The 18,259-nt window shown below is 34.5% G+C and overlaps 5 protein-coding genes across 5 annotated transcripts in view; 4 read left to right on the top strand and 1 right to left on the bottom strand.

Moving 5' to 3' along the window:
• Positions 1 to 740, top strand: part of LOC104699398 (MATH domain and coiled-coil domain-containing protein At2g42470-like) — a 1,344-nt gene extending 604 nt beyond the window's left edge. Inside the window, exons 2-3 of the mRNA XM_019246430.1 lie at positions 65 to 258; positions 333 to 740. Coding sequence (XP_019101975.1) covers positions 127 to 258; positions 333 to 740 — 540 coding nt within the window. The 5' untranslated portion in view covers positions 65 to 126. The remainder of the gene's footprint in view (positions 1 to 64; positions 259 to 332) is intronic.
• Positions 1,818 to 2,909, top strand: LOC104793171 (MATH domain and coiled-coil domain-containing protein At2g42470-like). Its single transcript, XM_019246532.1, has 3 exons — positions 1,818 to 1,979; positions 2,072 to 2,277; positions 2,376 to 2,909. Exons 1-3 carry the CDS (start codon positions 1,832 to 1,834, stop codon positions 2,778 to 2,780), a joined length of 759 nt encoding a protein of 252 aa, XP_019102077.1. The 5' UTR covers positions 1,818 to 1,831; the 3' UTR covers positions 2,781 to 2,909.
• Positions 3,285 to 6,219, top strand: LOC104793170 (sn1-specific diacylglycerol lipase beta-like). The gene is made up of 8 exons (XM_010519469.2): positions 3,285 to 3,496; positions 3,749 to 4,075; positions 4,161 to 4,348; positions 4,433 to 4,783; positions 4,868 to 5,068; positions 5,159 to 5,229; positions 5,310 to 5,449; positions 5,559 to 6,219. Exons 1-8 carry the CDS (start codon positions 3,457 to 3,459, stop codon positions 5,891 to 5,893), a joined length of 1,653 nt encoding a protein of 550 aa, XP_010517771.1. The 5' UTR covers positions 3,285 to 3,456; the 3' UTR covers positions 5,894 to 6,219.
• LOC104793169 (LOB domain-containing protein 17-like) lies at positions 8,020 to 9,067 on the top strand. Its single transcript, XM_010519468.2, has 2 exons — positions 8,020 to 8,346; positions 8,503 to 9,067. Exons 1-2 carry the CDS (start codon positions 8,068 to 8,070, stop codon positions 8,983 to 8,985), a joined length of 762 nt encoding a protein of 253 aa, XP_010517770.1. The 5' UTR covers positions 8,020 to 8,067; the 3' UTR covers positions 8,986 to 9,067.
• LOC104793168 (LOB domain-containing protein 16-like) lies at positions 15,807 to 17,723 on the bottom strand. Its single transcript, XM_010519466.2, has 2 exons — positions 17,104 to 17,723; positions 15,807 to 16,325 (listed from the first exon to the last, which is right to left on the bottom strand). The coding sequence occupies exons 1-2, from the start codon at positions 17,404 to 17,406 to the stop codon at positions 15,894 to 15,896; spliced, it is 735 nt and encodes a 244-aa protein (XP_010517768.1). The 5' UTR covers positions 17,407 to 17,723; the 3' UTR covers positions 15,807 to 15,893.

Raw genomic sequence — 18,259 nt, 5'->3', positions numbered from 1 at the left:
GTTGGACATCATATATCTCATTTATGAAGACGATAAGTATATATATTTTGTTTTTGTCTTACAGACACATCAACCTTGTTCAGCGGTTATACGCCAGCCAAGGGTGTTGGCATACTTCCTCTTAGCATGCTTAAAGGAATGGGATGTCTGGAGAACGACAAACTGATTGTCAAAGTAGAAGTAAAAGTAGTTGAAGTAGCATATTTAACTGGGCGGGAGATGTCCGAAGTCGAAACGTTCGAGGTTCCATTAACTCAGGTATGCTAATTAAGAAGCTTCACGATTTCTTGTTGCTTAAGTATGATCTATATATATACCTTTCTCGTTGGCAGGTTCAGACAGTGAGCAAGATTTTCGAAAAGCACCCGGACATTGCAGTAGATTTCAAACCAAAAAGCCCAACGTTGAAGACAGCATACATGATTGTCCTCCTCGGCCTTATCCAGAAACTGCGCAAGCCTCCACAGGGCCTTTCTAAGACTGAGCTAGAAGACGCTCAAAACGAGTTGAACGACCTAACGGAAGCAGGATTCAAGCTAGATTGGTTAAAGACAAAGCTTGAGGAGGTTTCCTTGAAGAGAAAGAATGCATTTGCTGGTGGTTGTCAGGTTGAAGAAGTGGAGGAACGTATCAAGAATCTGGAGCTGACTTTGTCGAATCTAAAAGTTGAACTGAAAAGTGAGAAGGCTAAATCTGCTGTTGATAATGCTAGACTTTTGTCGCTTGACGACATTCTTTGATGTGAAAATTAAGTTTTTCCCTTTATTTTATTTTTTGGTTAGTAAAACACTCATAAGTTAATCATTAATTTGTTATATTTTTGGGGCTCCTTATTTCATTAATCTTTTCTCTAAGATGAAGTTTCGTTATATTTTTGGGGCTCCTTATTTCACTTTGTTGGATATTATCTCTGGTTTTTAATAAAACTTGTAAGAAAGACAAATTCATCATCTAAATATTGACCGACTTCCAGGATTATCTTTAGAATAAATCTTTATGTTCATTATGAGAGAAGGCAATAATTAGAGAAGTAGCAAAGGAAACAAAAAAAAAAAAAAATCTTATTAATTTAGAAAAATCTTTTAGAAAAATCTAAGATTTTTAATGTAAGAAATTGTGTTTCTCTTCTATTTATTTCTTTTCAATTCATTTCCCTTTTATTTAACCCATTCATTGTAATATATATGTGTGTGTAAATGCAAATGTATTCTCTCTTAATTCTAATTCAAAATCTTATTAATGATATGTTGTTACTTGTCACCTTTTATGGAGTGTATCCAACATACATAATAGATGTGATATTTTATAATTAATTTTATTTAGGACTATAAATACTCATTTATAATGATCAAGAAAATTCAAAGAAATAAAAAGCTAGTATCTATAAAAACAAGTATTTCTTTGACATAAACTCAAAGTCTCTTGAAACAAAACCCCTGAGCAGTGCACAATTCCCTACAAGATTTTATCTTTAGCTTGAAAAACAAAGCCTAAAGAAAGCGTTTTGATAAGGTATGGGGAATCGAATGCAGAAGATCTCAGGTATGTTGCTGAGGTTTTGTTAGTTTTTTTTTTCTTTATGTCTAATTTTCTGAAAACAACGTAACAAAGCCTATTTTAAACAGATGCGAGGAATCAAAAGCAGACGAGTTTCACGTTTGAGATAGATAACTTCTCGGAGAAGAAAGCTGAGATATCGTCTCCCTTCTTCGGATGCGGCGGATGCGAATGGTAAAACAAAAATTATTTGGAACTATATATATCCAACATATTAGATGTAGAGTTAAACGAAGGTTTCTTTTATTTTCTCAGGTATGTTACCGTTCATCCCATGGGAGACCATTGCTGTGATCACTTGGCTGTGTACATGAATGTTGCCAGAACTAAATCATTTAGAACTGGATGGAAAAGGAGAGTTAGTTATCGCTTCGTTTTGTTGAATCAGTCGGGCAAAGAACTCAAGACATTTGGAACACCTAGTAATGTTCCTATCTATCGTGTTTGAATCTGTATAGAACAATAATTATAAATCATATAATCATAATGAATAACAAAACTCTATGTCTTACAGAAGCAGGCAGCTTGTTCTGTGATGAGGCCCGGGGCTGGGGTTATCCCAAAGTATTACCTCTTAGCAAGCTTAAAGAAGAAGAGTTTTTAGAGAATGACAAACTGATCATTAAAGTGGAGGTACAAGTGGTTGAAGATGTTCATGTAGAAGAGGTAACTAGGAAGGGGATGTTAGATCTCAATGGTTTCGAAGTTCATTATACTAAGGTATATGTTAAGGAAAACAATGTTTTGTTTTTTTAAGAGTAATCGAAACATTTTTGACATAGAATATATGATTTACCATGCAACTTTCTCGTTGGCAGGGTGTTTTAGTGAGCAAGATTTTCGCAAAGCACCCTGACATTGCAGTAGATGTCAAACCGACGAACCAAGTAGTGAAGACAGCATACATGGATGTCCTCCTCAGCCTCATCGAGACACTGCGTAAGCCTCCACAGAGCTTTTCGAATGCTGACGTAATAAAGGCTATGCGCAATTTGAAAGAGCTAACGGAAGCAGGCTTCAAGCTAGATTGGTTAAAGGAAAAGCTCAAGGAAGTGGCCTGGAAGAGTAAGAATGCAACTGATGATGGTTCTCGGGTCAAAGAAATGGAAGAACAAATCAACAGTCTGGAGCTGACTTTGTGGAATCTCAAAGTTGAACTGAACAAGGAGAAGGCTAAGGCTGCTGCTTATGCTAAACTCTTGCCGTTTGACGACATTGTTTGATGTCAAAATAAAAGTTTTTTTTTTAAGTTCGTATGGTATATTCATGGTTCCAAAGTGTCTGAATTAACGCGACCGTTATGTTCTAAAGTAATAATGACAGATTTGGTTTTGTTACTTAAACTATTTAAAGATTTGGTTTGTTCACTAAACTTCGTCTAAAGAGATTAAAAGTTCTGTTTTTCTTTTCTCCTCCCTCTATAAAAGAAAACAGAGGAAATCCTCTGTTCTTGCATAATCCTCTTTAAAAAAAAAAAAGTACTCAGAAGTTTGGTTAAGACTTCTGATTCCAACAATGGAGGAAGAGAAAGATTAGATAGAGGCTAATACAAAGGTCGATGCCATCATCGAAACCCTAATGTCAGAACAGAGTCCATTAAAGTACTGGACTAAAAAGAAAGGCCCAAATAAGCCCATAAATAGTTACTGAATTTATAAGAAAAGGCCCAATTAAGCCCATAACTCGTTACTGAATAAAAGTCAATTAATCCAGTCGGTGTGCTTTTCCTCCGGTTTTGGCTTTTCCGATTTGCTCGGCCGATCATCTCCGACTTAATGCTCCGCCGTTTCTTCGAAGTTTCAGTTACTTAAGAGTTTTTTCTCTCCTCCGCCGTCGGCTTCGAAAGGAGGATTTTTTATATATATTTTTAACCGGAGAAAGCCAATTCTGAGCTCGCCAATGGCTAGCAGAGCATTGAACCGGCGTCTATGGAACTTATGTAAGCTCTAATTACTCTTTACTTGTTGGAAATTTCAAGTCTTTTATAGTATAATCCGATAGAGTGTGTGTGTAGAAACACTGAGATATCACTGGTGAATAAGAATATTGAATTGATGAGACTTAGCTTTGTTCTCGCTTTATTACTCTATGGTTACTCTAATAAGATTTTAGCTTGAGAATTGATTTATATTATATATGAAATTTTTGAAATTATAGTAATGATTCTTGACAAGTTTCAGCCTTTGTTCAGTTGTAGAAGGCTCACCGTTCAAGAAGAGACGTGGATTATATCAAGGAGTTGTTTACAATGTTATCAAACGATTTCAGTCGCACGTATCAGAATCAGGCAAGGTAGAGAAGGAGTTAGAAGAACAGGGACAGGGAGCAGAGAAGAGAACCCCTAGTAGAGCTTCTTCGAAGTCTGGATTAGAGGATATAAGACGATTTGAACCAGGAGTCGACAGTGATGGCTCTAGTGATGAAGATACAGGTGATGGGAAGTGGAAACTGGACCTAGCTTGGCTCACAAAAGCACTTGAGCCAGCTATGCAATTGCGTAGATGGGCTCTTCCAACAGGTCTTTATTATATATGGTTGCATTCACTCTGCTTTTTTTAAAACCATAATGCTCGAGGCAATGTTTGATGTGTGTTTTTTTCTAGGAGAGAAGTCACCGCCTGGTACTCGATCTCTGTCTGAGATCATTGCTAGTATTCAGAGGAGTAAGCTCGGGATTGAAGGTTGGACTCTTGGTGATCTTACAATTGGTCTCTATCTTATATATCTTAGACAAGCATCCTTGTCTCCATTTGAGGACGTCAAGGGTGTAGAAGTTGTTTCAGAGTCTACAGTAAGAACATTAATTCTGTTTATTTTCATGTTGATGATAACTTCCCTTTTTTACCAAATTCTAAGTAGCTCTATTGTTTTTCAGGTTTATGATCTCATATACAATGCCGAGTTAGCGAAAGGTTGTTACAGGGATAGTGTGACTGGTCTTGCAAAGAACACAATGCTTCGTGAGAATAACATTCTTAAATTTGTGAAAGATTCAAGTGTTATGAGGCCTGGTTATTACATAGGAGTTGATCATCGAAGGAAACTTGTTGTTTTTGGGATACGTGGGACACATACAATTTATGATCTTATCACTGATATTGTCTCTTCAAGCGATGAAGAGGTCACTTTTGAAGGCTACTCAACACACTTTGGAACCGCTGAGTCTGCACGATGGTTCCTTAACCACGAATTGCAAACCATACGAAGATGCTTAGAGAAATATGAGGTGATGATATAATCATTGTTACTTAATTCTTTTGTTTGTGAGACATGAGAAGGATGGATTTATATTGCAATGAACGATCCATAGGGATACAAGCTAAGGCTTGTTGGCCATTCTCTCGGTGGAGCTATAGCTTCGCTAATGGCGATAATGCTCAGGAAAATGCCAAGGGAAGAATTGGGATTTGATGCTGAAATTATTTCAGCCGTTGGGTATGCAACACCTCCTTGTGTTTCCAAAGACCTTGCAGAGAACTGCTCTGAGTTTGTAACAACTATTGTAATGCAGGTCAGAACAAAAAAGAACTCTCTTTTCTTGATCAAACTTTGCTGAGGTTACTCTAATCTTTGGAACTCACAGCATTTCCACCAATTACAGGATGATATTATACCTAGACTAAGTACAGCTTCTCTAGCCAGATTGAGGAATGAGATCCTTCAGACAGATTGGTAAACAAATATTTCTCTTCTTGAAACTTTATTGCCCTTCTACAATTAGTTTGTTTACTGCTGTGCATTTGTAAATCCAGGACGAGTGTAATCGAGAAGGAAGAATGGAAGAGCGTACTAGATTTGGTTACAAACGCTAAACAAGTTGTCACCTCTGTGCAAGACGTAGCTCGAAAAGTTTCTGATTATGCCAACTTTGGAAACAAGAAAGAACTTCCTGGTAACTACTACTTGAACACGCGATTCTTTTGTGTAATTCTGTGTATCACTAGAAGTCTTAATTACGTACTTAACGCTTCATGAATCTCATCTTTCTTGATTCTTACCAGAAATCCCATCATCCAAGAACAACCAGTCTGAAACTTTAATCTCTGAAACTACCACTAAAGATATTGTTAAAGTGCCAGAGGAGTTATATGTACCGGGCGATGTTTACTATCTAATGAGGAACCTAAGAGGGAATCCGAAAAGTGCAGGAGGAAAACAAGTAGAGTACTTTAGTCTATGGAAGAGAGATCCAGGACAACATTTTCAGAGGATACTTCTTTCAGGTAATTTCATTACAGACCATAAATGTGATAGCCATTACTACGCTCTGCGAGATGTGCTGAAAGGATTTCCCAGTTTCATCGACGAAAACATCTTCAAGAAGAGATGCAAATGAAATGGAGTCTCATCTCTAGGTTGAACGTAATGTTTTTGTTCGTCTGCAAACATTTTAAGAATAAGTGACCAGTTTATCACCAGCATGAAGAGATTTTTGTTTCTTAGAAACTTTGAAGGATTGATGGCAAGCTGGCTGTGATTGGTTCTACTTTTTTTATATGTAAGAATAGATCATTAATGTTGGTTTGTGTTTAGCAAACTGTTATGCATCATACATTCCTACCCCATGAGACAATTGTATAGTTTAAAGCCGATTTGGATTGCTTTATTTTTTTGTTTAACTGTTGTATAATACATTGCATAAAGTCCTCGCATGATTGTATAGTGTCATAAGCTTAACATTATAAAACCTTTTCCTCTTAACCCCGTTGCTACACGATTCTCTAATTTGTCGGACCTCACTATTCACTCCACTGATCCCAAACAAGTACGTCTTATTCGTGCTTTTCTACATTATAAAAGTCGTTGAAACAAAAAAAATTTGGCTCAAATTACTGTTCATAATTAAGCGAAGAAAGCAAAGAATGAATTATATAATTTTGATTTAGTCACTGATTGGTGGCTACTTAATGTAGTTATAGGCACTTTAGGTTAATAGCAATGCATAGACCCCCACAAGATTAGAAAGTGATGTAGTAACGTCGTCTTTAGCGTTTCCATTTACTATATGTGGTAGTTTTCAATGTCTTTCCCTTAGCCGCCGCTTCTTGTCTCCATGTCTTTCTATTATAATCCCTTTGTAAGCTAATAAATTACTATTACTTTTTCCCGATAACTCATTATTGATTATTTGTTTAATTTTCTGTCAAAGTAACTTAGAAAAAAACATGTTATGGTTTCTATTGTTTATATTGGAACTAAGCACATGACACATGTAAACGAATTTTAAGACTACGCATAGTCGTTAATTATATTAGTAGAGTTTAGCCGATAGAGCTCTCAAGTAAACGAATTAATGGTGGGTAGTGGAGGCTTTATCGACCAACTGGATGAACTCGACGTACATACAAATCGGATTATGAAAGAAGTGGAACACTAAATTATGTTTCGTATACTTAAGATGACGTTCCATAATCCATGGTAGTTCCATTGCTTTGTGACGTAATATGTAGGATCTAATGAGAAACAAAAGTTGGTGTGTCCGGAACTTGCATTCCCTTATGATCTTATGAGAAACAAAATTAAACCATTCCCTTATATTGAGGTTTAGACTTTGAAATTTTGTCCTCGTTCAAACTAAAGTACACTCGCCCAACCAATTTCTTATATGCAAATAATATTAAACAACCCACTTTAACAAGAAAATATTAAACTAACCCAATTATATTAAGAACGACGTAAGTAATTTGATATTGTAACCTTTAACAAGGAAATAGTAATTAATTTCGAATATATATATCTAGAATAAACCAAGAACATCTCTTTCAGGGTACTTTCTTGTCCATCCATTTAAAAACTCAATATTCAACTATTCACCTGATCTTATCTATCTTAAGTACGTAGAATGGTTGTCTCCATGAATTAGTACTTCAAAAGAAAGATATAATGGTTTTGTTGACAACAAAAAATTACGTTTTAAATTTGCAATCTGTTGTGTGTGGGTCAGGGTTGTCGATCCATAGTTCCATACAATGAGAGAAAAGCTTAATTTTGAACTAGATTATATATTAGATAACAAGTATGACGTAAAATTAGAAACATTATAATGAACACTACTTAAGAAAATTAAGTTTGTGTGAGTGTGACACATACCATATGTTGTCTCTACTATAGTTTTGGCTCCTTCTTTGAAAAAATACCTTTCGTTGCTCATTGGTTATAACTTATATAAGTTACACAAATTAAATGCATCCATTGATTAATGCAGAGGTTAAGCGGTCTCAGTCAAGTTTCATCAAAAAAAAAAAAAATCCAAATCCATTGTAGATTAATTATCTTAACAAAAATTCAAGAAAAACTAATGATAATTAACAATGAGAAAGGTGTATGCCACTAAGCAGACAAGTTTTGATTAAAGAACGTAATAGTAGTATATGAAAAAACCCACCTTCATCTACATCTATATAATACTTCCCCCTAAGCTAATGCTCCTCCATTCTTAAAGGTACTCAAGGTTAAATTTAATCATCATTCATCAAAGAGTTACTTACTTAGTAACACATAGTCATCACAATGACGGGCTCTGGCTCTCCTTGTGGAGCATGCAAGTTCTTAAGAAGGAAATGTATAAAAGAATGTGTGTTTGCCCCATACTTCTGCTATGAACAAGGAGCTTCACATTTTGCAGCCATTCACCAAGTGTTTGGTGCCAGCAATGCTTCTAAATTGCTCTCTCATCTTCCCGTGGAAGATCGACGCGAAGCCGCTACTACAATCTATTATGAAGCTCAAGCTCGCCGTCAAGACCCCATCTATGGCTGCGTTTCTCATATATTTTCCCTTCAACAGCAAGTAAATTTATATATATAACTTCCTCTATCAATACGTACAAATAACTTCCTCTATTAACCCTAATCTTGAACTTTTGATATGACATATATATATATATATATATATAATTTGTAAATATGGATCCTTAATTAGTTTTTTTCTTGGTACTATGTATAGGTTGTGAATTTACAAACACAGCTAGAGATTCTAAAGCAACAAGCAACACAAAGCATGATGGCTAGAGATTCTCAATCCATAGAAAACTCTAATTGCTATCGAGATTATATGCCTCAACATCTTCAAGAACCTCAAGATCTCCATCTTCGTCATCATCATCATCATCATACCACTTCGAATTATCAAAATATTAATGGAAGTTTGGAAACGGAGCGCTACTCTGATCTAAAGAATATCATGACGACGTCGTGCTACCACCAGAACCAAACCGGGACGAGGTCATTCATCGGAGCTGGTGGAGATACCACGGCAGCGAGTTACTACTACAACTCCTCAAGTGGCTGCAGTGAAGAAATTAACTCGACCATCGGTGAATTTTCCAAATATTCTGAATTGGATCAACATTTGAACACTTTTAATCAACATCTTCATGGCGGTGGCGGCAATGATCTGCTGTCCGCGAGTTTTGAGTACACCCCGTAGTCGTGATGTCTTTTTTTTTTGGTGAAGATATGAATGAACACGATCAAGAACCGATATATATTAGTAATATAGTATACTTTTACTTTATAGGAGTATTTAGTCTTTTTATTGCTTTAGTTTCCATTTGAGTTTGAGCTTACATATCGATCGGAGTCAAATAAATTATTGGGAAACCACAAATAACAAATCCCTAAGCAGCTTAGCTTACTGACTACTGCGTTGGAAAATTGTGTGTTTAGACATTCTAGGGCCTAATGATGTCCGCCTTTTATGTTATTGGAATCTAAACTAAGGGCATCTCCATTGGTTAGACTCTAAGTTAGAAGCTCTTATATTTTTTTTTAATTAAAAAGTATACTTTTTCAAAATAAGAAGTTTTTGTTGTTGAATAATATAGTATTCCAATGGTAGACTCTTATTAGGGTTCTTATTTTTGAAAAAAAAATATTTTTATAATATAATTAATTTAAGTAGAACAATTAGTTTAAATATCTAAACAATTAAGATTTATTAAAATGAAAAATTATTGCATTTCATAAACTTTTAAACATACAAAACATAAAAGCATATTAAAATAGAACTAGAAATCATAAATGGGGAAAAGATTAGTTATAATCTTGATTTGTGCCAAACTTTTGCCAAATATTCTCAACCAAATCCTCCTTCAATTGGTCATGTTTTTGTTGATTACGAATATCCTTCCGCTTGCCCAGCATGGTCATCAAATTGCTTACATTTGATGGTATATCAGTTGAAATTGTGGAGTCCAATTGTGAAGTTTTGTTTGCTTCCACTTGTGAGAATTCTGTTGGATCAAACGGCATGTACCCATCTCGTTCGTCTACTACTATCATATTGTGAAGTATGATACACGCTCTCATTATCTTTCCAATTGTTTCCTTATCATGGATAAGGGCCGGGTTTTTGACTATGGCGAAGCGAGCTTGCAAGACTCCAAAGCACGCTCGACATTTTTACGGACAGCTTCTTGACATGTAGCAAACTAGGATGCCTTTGGACATTGTGGAATCTGAATAGATTGGATAAAAGTAGCCCATTTCGGATAAATACCATCGGTGAGATAGTAAGCCAAATTGTACTCCCGGCCGTTGACAATGTAATTCATTTTCGGAGCATGACTTTGTAATATATCATCAAAAACAGGAGAGCGGTCAAAGACATTGATATCGTTTAATGTACTTGGAGGTCCGAAAAACGCGTGCCATATTTAGAGATCCTGTGACGCTACAGCTTCTAAAACAATGGTTGGCTTTCCGGATCCACGTGTGTATTGACATTTCCATGCGGTCGGACAATTTTTCCACTCCCAATGCATACAGTCGATGCTTCCTATCATCGCAGGAAATCCCCGAAACTCTCCAATATCAAGTAGTCGTTGCAAATCTTCCGGTGTGGATCTCCTTAGATACTCATCTCCAGATAAATTTATGACTCCTTCAACAAAAAATTTCAAGCATTGAATTGCAGTGGTTTCCGAAAGCCGAAGGTATTCATCAAGTGCATCAGCTGCACAATCATATGCCATCATACGAATTGTTGTTGTACACTTATGTAGTGCAGAGAGACCGAATCTTCCGATAGCATCTCTTCTTTGTTGAAAATATGGAATTTAACATGTCTAGATAACATAATTTGTTGAGTAAACTCATTTTTTTAAACACGCAATATATAACATATCATCAACACTTCATACTATCAAAATCGCATAAAAACGAGACTATTTTGCTACTCCTAGTTTCGTTTATCATTGGAAATTGAGTGTGTAAATGTATGAATGAAATGGATGATGTTTTCAAAAATGCATACATAACATCTAGCTACTCAAATACAACGGCTCTATAACATAATTTTATGCATCATTGGGCAAATCGCAACATCACAACGAAAACTAAAAACACAAGTTTCAGATCCGACTGAAGCAGCTTAAAAACAAATCAACAAAATAAAAAAGCGAAATAATATTGATGAGCCAAAAGAATTGTTGTACAGATGACTTTAAGAAGACGGAGGAGCTTACAGGGTTAAGGATAGCCTTGTAAGGAGAATCATCCAGCAAAATGGTGTTGTTTTCGTTGTAATCACCCATTTCCCACGGAAGTTCTGGGTCGTATTTCCCCCAAAGCCGCTTCAGATTCTTAAACACCAGAGGTTTATCGATATTATCAGGGCAACCAGTCTTTGTCTGAGAACAATAAGACTCGTCCTGCAAAATTAAACCACAGAACAAGATAAAAATTTGACAATTCCGATTATCGTTGTGATGAATCAATTCAATATGACTCGTCATACATTGAAAGATATCATACATTCATAGGTTCATCAATTCAAGGCTAAACTTAGACAATACACCATCCTACCTAATAGCGACACTCACAGAAAGTATGAATCAAGCAATGTACAAGATCGATGGAAACATACAATTTATGCCTAAATTTATCTTCATTCATGGCTAATTTCGTTAATCCTAATAAAAATCATGCCTACGAACACAAAACAAAAGAGATATTGAAGAACCCTAATTTCCGAAAATCCAAAAACCTAATATCGAAATCGTTATAAAACAAGAATTCAAACAAATAGAAACATGAAATTACCATCAGATGGAGATTGGTTCATCAAATTCTCGAAAACCAGTAAAGGAAAGGCTTTGATTTGGTGGAAAAAAAATCTCAACGATAATTTGTCTTTGTGAAAGAAGGTGTCGTGAAAGAGAGATGGGGAGAAGAAAGAGAAAGAAGGGAAAAAAAAGAAAAAAATTGTTTTTTTTCTATCAAAAATAAAACCAATCATATGTGTACACGTAACAATAAGAGTTGATCTCAAAACTTACTAATTAAGAGGCAACTCTTATATTTTTATCAGTTTTGAATTATTTTTGATTCCAAAAGAATAAGAGTCTTTGCTAAATCCTTACTAAATCCTCCCAATGGATTTGCTCTAAGAATTGTTTACGTGAAACTCTATATCTATTATTTTAATATATCTGGCTATAGTAGAAGGTTTTGGCTATAATTAAATAACGTAAGGTTCTTCCTAACTTTGTACGTATAATGTCTGTTGTCGATTTTGTGTGTCTGTTTTTTTTTCTCTGTAAGTCAAGGGTTTTTGCTTTGTCAAATTGTTATAGAATAATATGATTTTCTAAGTTAAATATTACTGCTCGTGATTGACATACACTAGAACAAAATAAAATGCTCGTGAGTCAGGAGTCGTGTTAAAAACACTTTTTATCTTATCAATTCAAATTAATCGAGTGGGTTTCTCGCTGACTGAAAGAAATAAGCAATATTTTGAAACCCGCACCGGACCGGCCGGTTGAACCGGTTTAACCGCGAACCGGAAAATATACCGGTCCAGATTATACTTAAAAATCGAACACTTAAAAACCCGGATAGAATCGGAAAAATCCGACTAAAACCCGTTAACCCGTGGTTGAACCGGCGGTCCGGGTTAAACCCAACATCTAATTATCAAATTTGAAGTAATTAATGTAGAGACCAACTATATAAAAATCGATTACTTCTTCCTCTAACTTTTCCGATGTGGAACAATATATTATTCCTAAAAGTGTGGTTTCCTTCATTTTGTTCGGTCATGTCTATTTTTTTTTAAATTTTGTTCGCGTGAAAATTTCTTTACCAGTTCTACTATATTTTTATATGGATATTCATAAAACTTGTGTAACATATATATGTATGATATTTTTATATTGTGAAATTCAGTAAACTGTTAACCCACAGTTGGATCGGATCAGCTTCCCGTGACCCGGAAGGCTGTCCGGTTTGTTTTCCGGATCGGATTTCAAAACATTGGAAATAAGTGTCGATATTGCGACAGAAATAAATACGTGATTTATTATTTAATCTCCCCCGGAGAGATGTATTTTTAATTTTAGCCTAAAACTCCCTGATTGCTACTATAAAGCGTATTGGGCTAGCTTTTCATAATAATGGGCCTAGAACGTCTCATACTAGTCACTGATTAAATATATTAATTAATTTTAAGGCCTGGGAAAAGAAATAGATGGCGGTGGTGGGTCATCTCTTCTTACAAACGAACGACTTGTGCAGGCCGCACGTGTGTGTTCGATTTTAGTTCAACGGTCAAAGACTTCGATTGTACTTTAGCTACGGGCCCACATGTGTTAACTCCAGCCGTTTCAGACTCTTTTTTTACTATTTTATTTTTTAAAAAGAAACAAATTGTGATTTTGACAAGAAGACAATAGTTCGTGTTTATTCCCTGTCAGTCGACATGTCATTGTACCCCACGCATTATACGATAGTAATGTAGCCATTTTGCTTCTTTTTTTTCTCTTAATAATTAACTATCTCTGAACTCTGATCATCATAACAATAATTAGTAATTAATTATCTTTATATACATCCAATTAATCCTCTATGATGAGCTTTATCTTTCTTTCAATGTTGCTTTAACATTACTATATTGTTTTGGTTTTTATATGAATGAATTATTAATAAATATATACGTCCCTGATGAATGTCTAAGTGGTGAATTGGTGATATCATGCTTTGACCACCAGCTTTTGATCTGTTTTATTCTTATAATAGTAGAAAGAGTGAGAGAAATTGAATACAATTTTGTCTTCGGTAATGGGCTCGAAGAGGTCGATATTATTTTATTAAGTACGCACATACATAAAATGTCTTGACTAAGAACAGGCGTCGCCGTATTCTTGTTCATGATTTAACCACAATAAAGTTTTGATTATAAACTTGTTTGGAGTTTGTAAACAATTTTCTGATGTTTCCCACCTAAATATTAAGTGTTATACTTTAAAATAACATATATAAGGTCGACCGTCGACGTGATGCATTTTTTATCCAACTCCAGTCAATGTATATCGTTGACTATGCATCAGAAAGTTAGTGAAAATTTCAAGATATCTGTTCATTGTGAATGGTACTGAGATGTTAAATTGTCTTTCTAACCCCGTAAAAACAAAATTTGTTAAGCAATTGAAATATTCCAATCTTCACTTTCCATGTTGAAGTGACCAACATTCTGACATGTTAATGCTAAAATAATAAAGGTGAGACATATATCAAACATTTTACAATTTTACTGAATATTTGAGTAGCTTACCGAATGTTAAACAGAAGACAGGCTATCAAATTAACTAGACTTAATTAATGTCTGTCAAACTAACTAACCAGGTGAACTATTATTTGATCCTTTTAAAAACTCTACGTAAAGTATTGATCATGTGCTTAACTGAACTTGTTCTTTTCCTTTTATTGATAACCTGTTTTTGATTAGATTACCTCGAGATTACAAACCAAGTCCTTTCTAAAAAGACTAAAAGAGCACTTGTGAATTTAGGTGACAAGGACAACAATCGAAGCTTCTTGGTGGGGAATCGGGTTAATATTAGATGAGACTGATTAGAGTTGGCAAAGTAAAACTAATTAAAGATCATTATTTGAATTTAATTTAAGTGATTGTTGCATACGATTCAGGGGACATTTTGTCTATAGGACCACTACAATTTATATGGGGGATTGGCGCTATCATAATTAACAAGACATTGCTTAGTTAATGTTAGGTAAACATGTTTATTAAATGTATTATCAATGCGTGGTCCATTTATATAATACTAGTAATTTTATACTATATGATATGATTTTCGATGATTTCTCTGACAGACAATCATAACATCCATACCTCCTACTCCTATGTTCTCCAAATTCTTTTTTCTTTATCAACAATTTTTCTTTATTGTTTCACCCCTAATAAAATTAATATATTTTTATAGCTTTTGTGGGAATATATTTTTATAGCTAGTGAAAGTAAAAGTTGACTTATACATATTATTTGTATCGTTTAGACCATATAGACTATAGTCATATACTACGATTTTAGCCTTCATAGAGATGCTAAAACTAAACGGTTAGTTGACATTTAATAACAAGCATGTAAAACTATTAATTCTTAAAACATTTAATAAGAAAATGTCTTTGTTAGGTTTAGATTTCAATACAATATCATTTTTTGACAAATTCAAATTTTTTTTGCTTGTTGATTATAAATCAACAATAATTAAACATTTTTCTAATATCTTCCACGGAAACTAGACAAAATTCGTAACGAGCCAACTAAACTATTTGATAATTAATTATACACCAATCAAAATGAAATATTTTAAAGTTTCGAATAAGTGTGTTTTCTAAAGTCAAACCCCTTGGGTCCGCCGCGCACACGTCTACAATTATTATATTTCTAACTTATGAAAATTTAGCGAATCCTTAAACAAACTCATACAAGGAGATGGAGCTCAGTCTGCACAGAAGCATTTGTATTAATACTAACCTATAGAATTTATCCGTCATATTATTTTCTCTGTATTCGTGTGACGTTTTTTTTTTTTTTGACATTACCTTAGTTTATTTTATTCATGTAAGTAATATATTATAGTGTCGAGTGGGGATATAGTCCTCACTCCTCAATTAGTTACTTAATAAACTCATTTTTTTGGGTAATTTAAGAGACGCAATAATCAATCATGCGTGAAAATCACATTAGTCAATAAACATCTATATTGATCAACAAACGAAAGTTCGAAACCGTTGAACTATAACAATTATTTTAGTTTTTTTTTTACTATAACCTATTAATTGTATTGATTTATTTATTTTCGTTTAGACGATTTGTGATATTTATTCGATCAGGACTAAATCATTTCTGTTTCAATTAGCTAAACCGATTAAATAAGATTACTGTCCAGTCAAATCTTTCAGTTAATGATCCATGGCTGAACCTCAGCGACTTCAAAGCAAACATGGATGAAGACATCTTTATTGATGATAACATGCATGTGAACATGAATTTAATGTTCTCTGTCTGTCTACATACGTTACCAAATTATCTTAGTTCTTCATCATTCTAAGAGCCAAAGCCTGAAGCTCACCTAAATCGCTACTACAATAACTCACTGATCTCTTCTTTTTAGGATACCCTTCGTGAAAACCTAAACCATCGTGACCGTATACGCTTCCTCCGGTTTGATGAGTCTCTCGCACATTAGCTGTTGTGGTGACGTCACTGCTCGTGTTGCTGAAAGATTCTTCTTGCGAGCTCTGAGGCGAGACCGGATTATTAGGGTTTAAATGACCGTAGTAAGGATGATGATCGCTATACGGTGTTGAGTATGTACTACCAATCGGAGAGCCACTAATTTGTTGCCACGTCATAAACTGGTTAGTACTCTCCGAGTTGTTTCTTAGATCTCCGGCGGCTGGCATCTGGTGGCCAGCGATCTGTGCCTTCATTTGCATGACTTGTGCTTGCAAGTAAGCCACCTATATATAAACGCATAAAACTTTAAGTTAAACCAGACTGATCCAGTTCTATTCAAAATTTGTAAGCACATATATAGAGTATGCTTCTTCCGTTTATTATGAAGTTATAGTCTTTTTTTTTTTCATTTATCTTGATGTCTTTGTGCTAAGAAAATAAGATGTTGCATTTTTATGTAAATTTATATGGTATTTCTAAATATTAGCTAGGACATATGTATGTAATTTACATACTTATAGTGATTCATATTCCAAGAATAGTAAATGCATCCAAAGATATATGTTGCGGTTTACTAGTATTCACAATTTTTTCAAAACATCCATCTTTACGAAACAGATAGAATATTATATATTCAAAATTAAACATCCAGTTTTATGAAACAGAAAAAATATAGTGTCGTTTACTCAAGATATTATGAAACGAAAAAAATGAAGTGTCTTTTACTCAAAAATTCTTATGAAACGGAAAAATATAGTGTCATTTACTCAAGATTTTGACGAGTGGAAAATGACAAACACAAGATATGAAAACATCATGAAAAAAGTTTGATGAAGAAAAACTGATTGCCTATTTGTAACGTTTCCTAAAAACTCTAACAATTAAGATCTCAATCTTTTCATAAACTTAGGCCAAAAAAAAATAATGAAGAAAAGCCCTAATGTGAATTAAACAAATGATATGATGAGAAAATAAGTTGTTACTAATTCATAAAGATTTTGTGAGAACAATTAATATCATATGCACGAAGTTTCATACCAAATCAACCACTCGGTCAATTACCTGTTGTTGAAGGGCGAAAATATGAGAGATACAGCCATAAACAGGGTCATGAAGACGAGCCTGAGCTTCGTAGGCGATGGTGACAACAGCTTCACATCGATCATGGATTGGAACATTAAGCAAGAGCTTAGAAACGTTGCTTGCTCCAAACACCTTGTGAATAGCTGCAAATCTTGCTGCTCCTTGTTCCGATGAGAAGTACGGTGCAAATATACAATCGGATGCACACTTCCTCCTCAGGAACTTGCATGCACCGCATGGTGAACCTGATCCCGCCGTTGTACCGCTACCCGAAGATGCCATCGGCGAAACAAACAAAAAGAGTGTTGATTTTTATGTTATTTGTACAAAAAGAAAGAAGGGTTCCCTTGTTTCGGTTTTCTTATGTCCCTTTTTTTGTTGGTTGGATATTTTGGAGAGATGTTGAAACTTGAAAGGATTGGAAGAAGGAATGATTTTAGAATTGGGATCGTCGTCGGAGATGTGCACGAGCGAACTAGGAAATGGTGATGGAGGAAAAAGAAAAAGAAATGAAATGATGATGGAGAAGTGTTTGTTGTCTTTGGGTGGATTTTATAAAAGGAACATTATGATGAGAGAGAAGAGGTCTTTTTTCTTCTTTTTTTCTTAGGCATACTTATTTTATATGTTCACTCAATGATTATTTACAATCACATATTATATGATACTATTTTAATTTGTTATTTTTGGTCTACCATATTGTGCCATCTCTGTATATAAAATCCTTAAATTCTCCATCACTAGAGTATGAGCCATACTTATCGTTTCGTTTATATGTATAATGTAATATGACATAAGCTTCATCTTTTATATTCTACTTTTTATATATGGAGTTTTGACTATATTAGAATTGGAATTTTATGCTATAGTGGGTATTTTATTTTCTGTGTATTTTTAGTCATACACAACTTACAATTTTTTTTTAACACTTGAACACAGCTTCCACTATTGTCTAAAAAGATTTATTAACGAATCCTATAAATGATGATACTTAGCCGAAATATGTGATCCCATTTTGAAATACTTCTATAAGAGCCTTTCCGCTTAATAAATAATCGCTAATCCTTACAAAATCTTGATTTGAACTCTCGCTGAAAATATATACAAACTCCAAATCACTCGAGCCATTAATCAA

This window comes from Camelina sativa, chromosome 6, assembly GCF_000633955.1.
Source record: "Camelina sativa cultivar DH55 chromosome 6, Cs, whole genome shotgun sequence".
Taxonomy (NCBI): Eukaryota; Viridiplantae; Streptophyta; class Magnoliopsida; order Brassicales; family Brassicaceae; genus Camelina; species Camelina sativa.
The sequence above is the reverse complement of the archived record's forward strand: the minus strand, read 5'-3'. Positions and strand labels throughout refer to the sequence as shown.

Bases quoted from the DNA above. Each gene is read 5' to 3' on its own strand.
- LOC104793171 (XM_019246532.1), top strand. From the start codon at position 1,832: ATGGGAGACCATTGCTGTGATCACTTGGCTGTGTACATGAATGTTGCC. The intron at 1,980-2,071 runs GTAATGTTCCTA...TATGTCTTACAG, and splicing joins CAAGACATTTGGAACACCTA to AAGCAGGCAGCTTGTTCTGT. The intron at 2,278-2,375 runs GTATATGTTAAG...TCTCGTTGGCAG, and splicing joins TCGAAGTTCATTATACTAAG to GGTGTTTTAGTGAGCAAGAT.
- LOC104793170 (XM_010519469.2), top strand. From the start codon at position 3,457: ATGGCTAGCAGAGCATTGAACCGGCGTCTATGGAACTTAT. The intron at 4,784-4,867 runs GTGATGATATAA...AACGATCCATAG, and splicing joins GATGCTTAGAGAAATATGAG to GGATACAAGCTAAGGCTTGT. The intron at 5,450-5,558 runs GTAACTACTACT...GATTCTTACCAG, and splicing joins AAACAAGAAAGAACTTCCTG to AAATCCCATCATCCAAGAAC.
- LOC104793169 (XM_010519468.2), top strand. From the start codon at position 8,068: ATGACGGGCTCTGGCTCTCCTTGTGGAGCATGCAAGTTCTTAAGAAGG. The intron at 8,347-8,502 runs GTAAATTTATAT...TACTATGTATAG, and splicing joins TATTTTCCCTTCAACAGCAA to GTTGTGAATTTACAAACACA.
- LOC104793168 (XM_010519466.2), bottom strand. From the start codon at position 17,406: ATGGCATCTTCGGGTAGCGGTACAACGGCGGGATCAGGTTCACCATGC. The intron at 16,326-17,103 runs GTAATTGACCGA...GTTTATATATAG, and splicing joins TTTTCGCCCTTCAACAACAG to GTGGCTTACTTGCAAGCACA.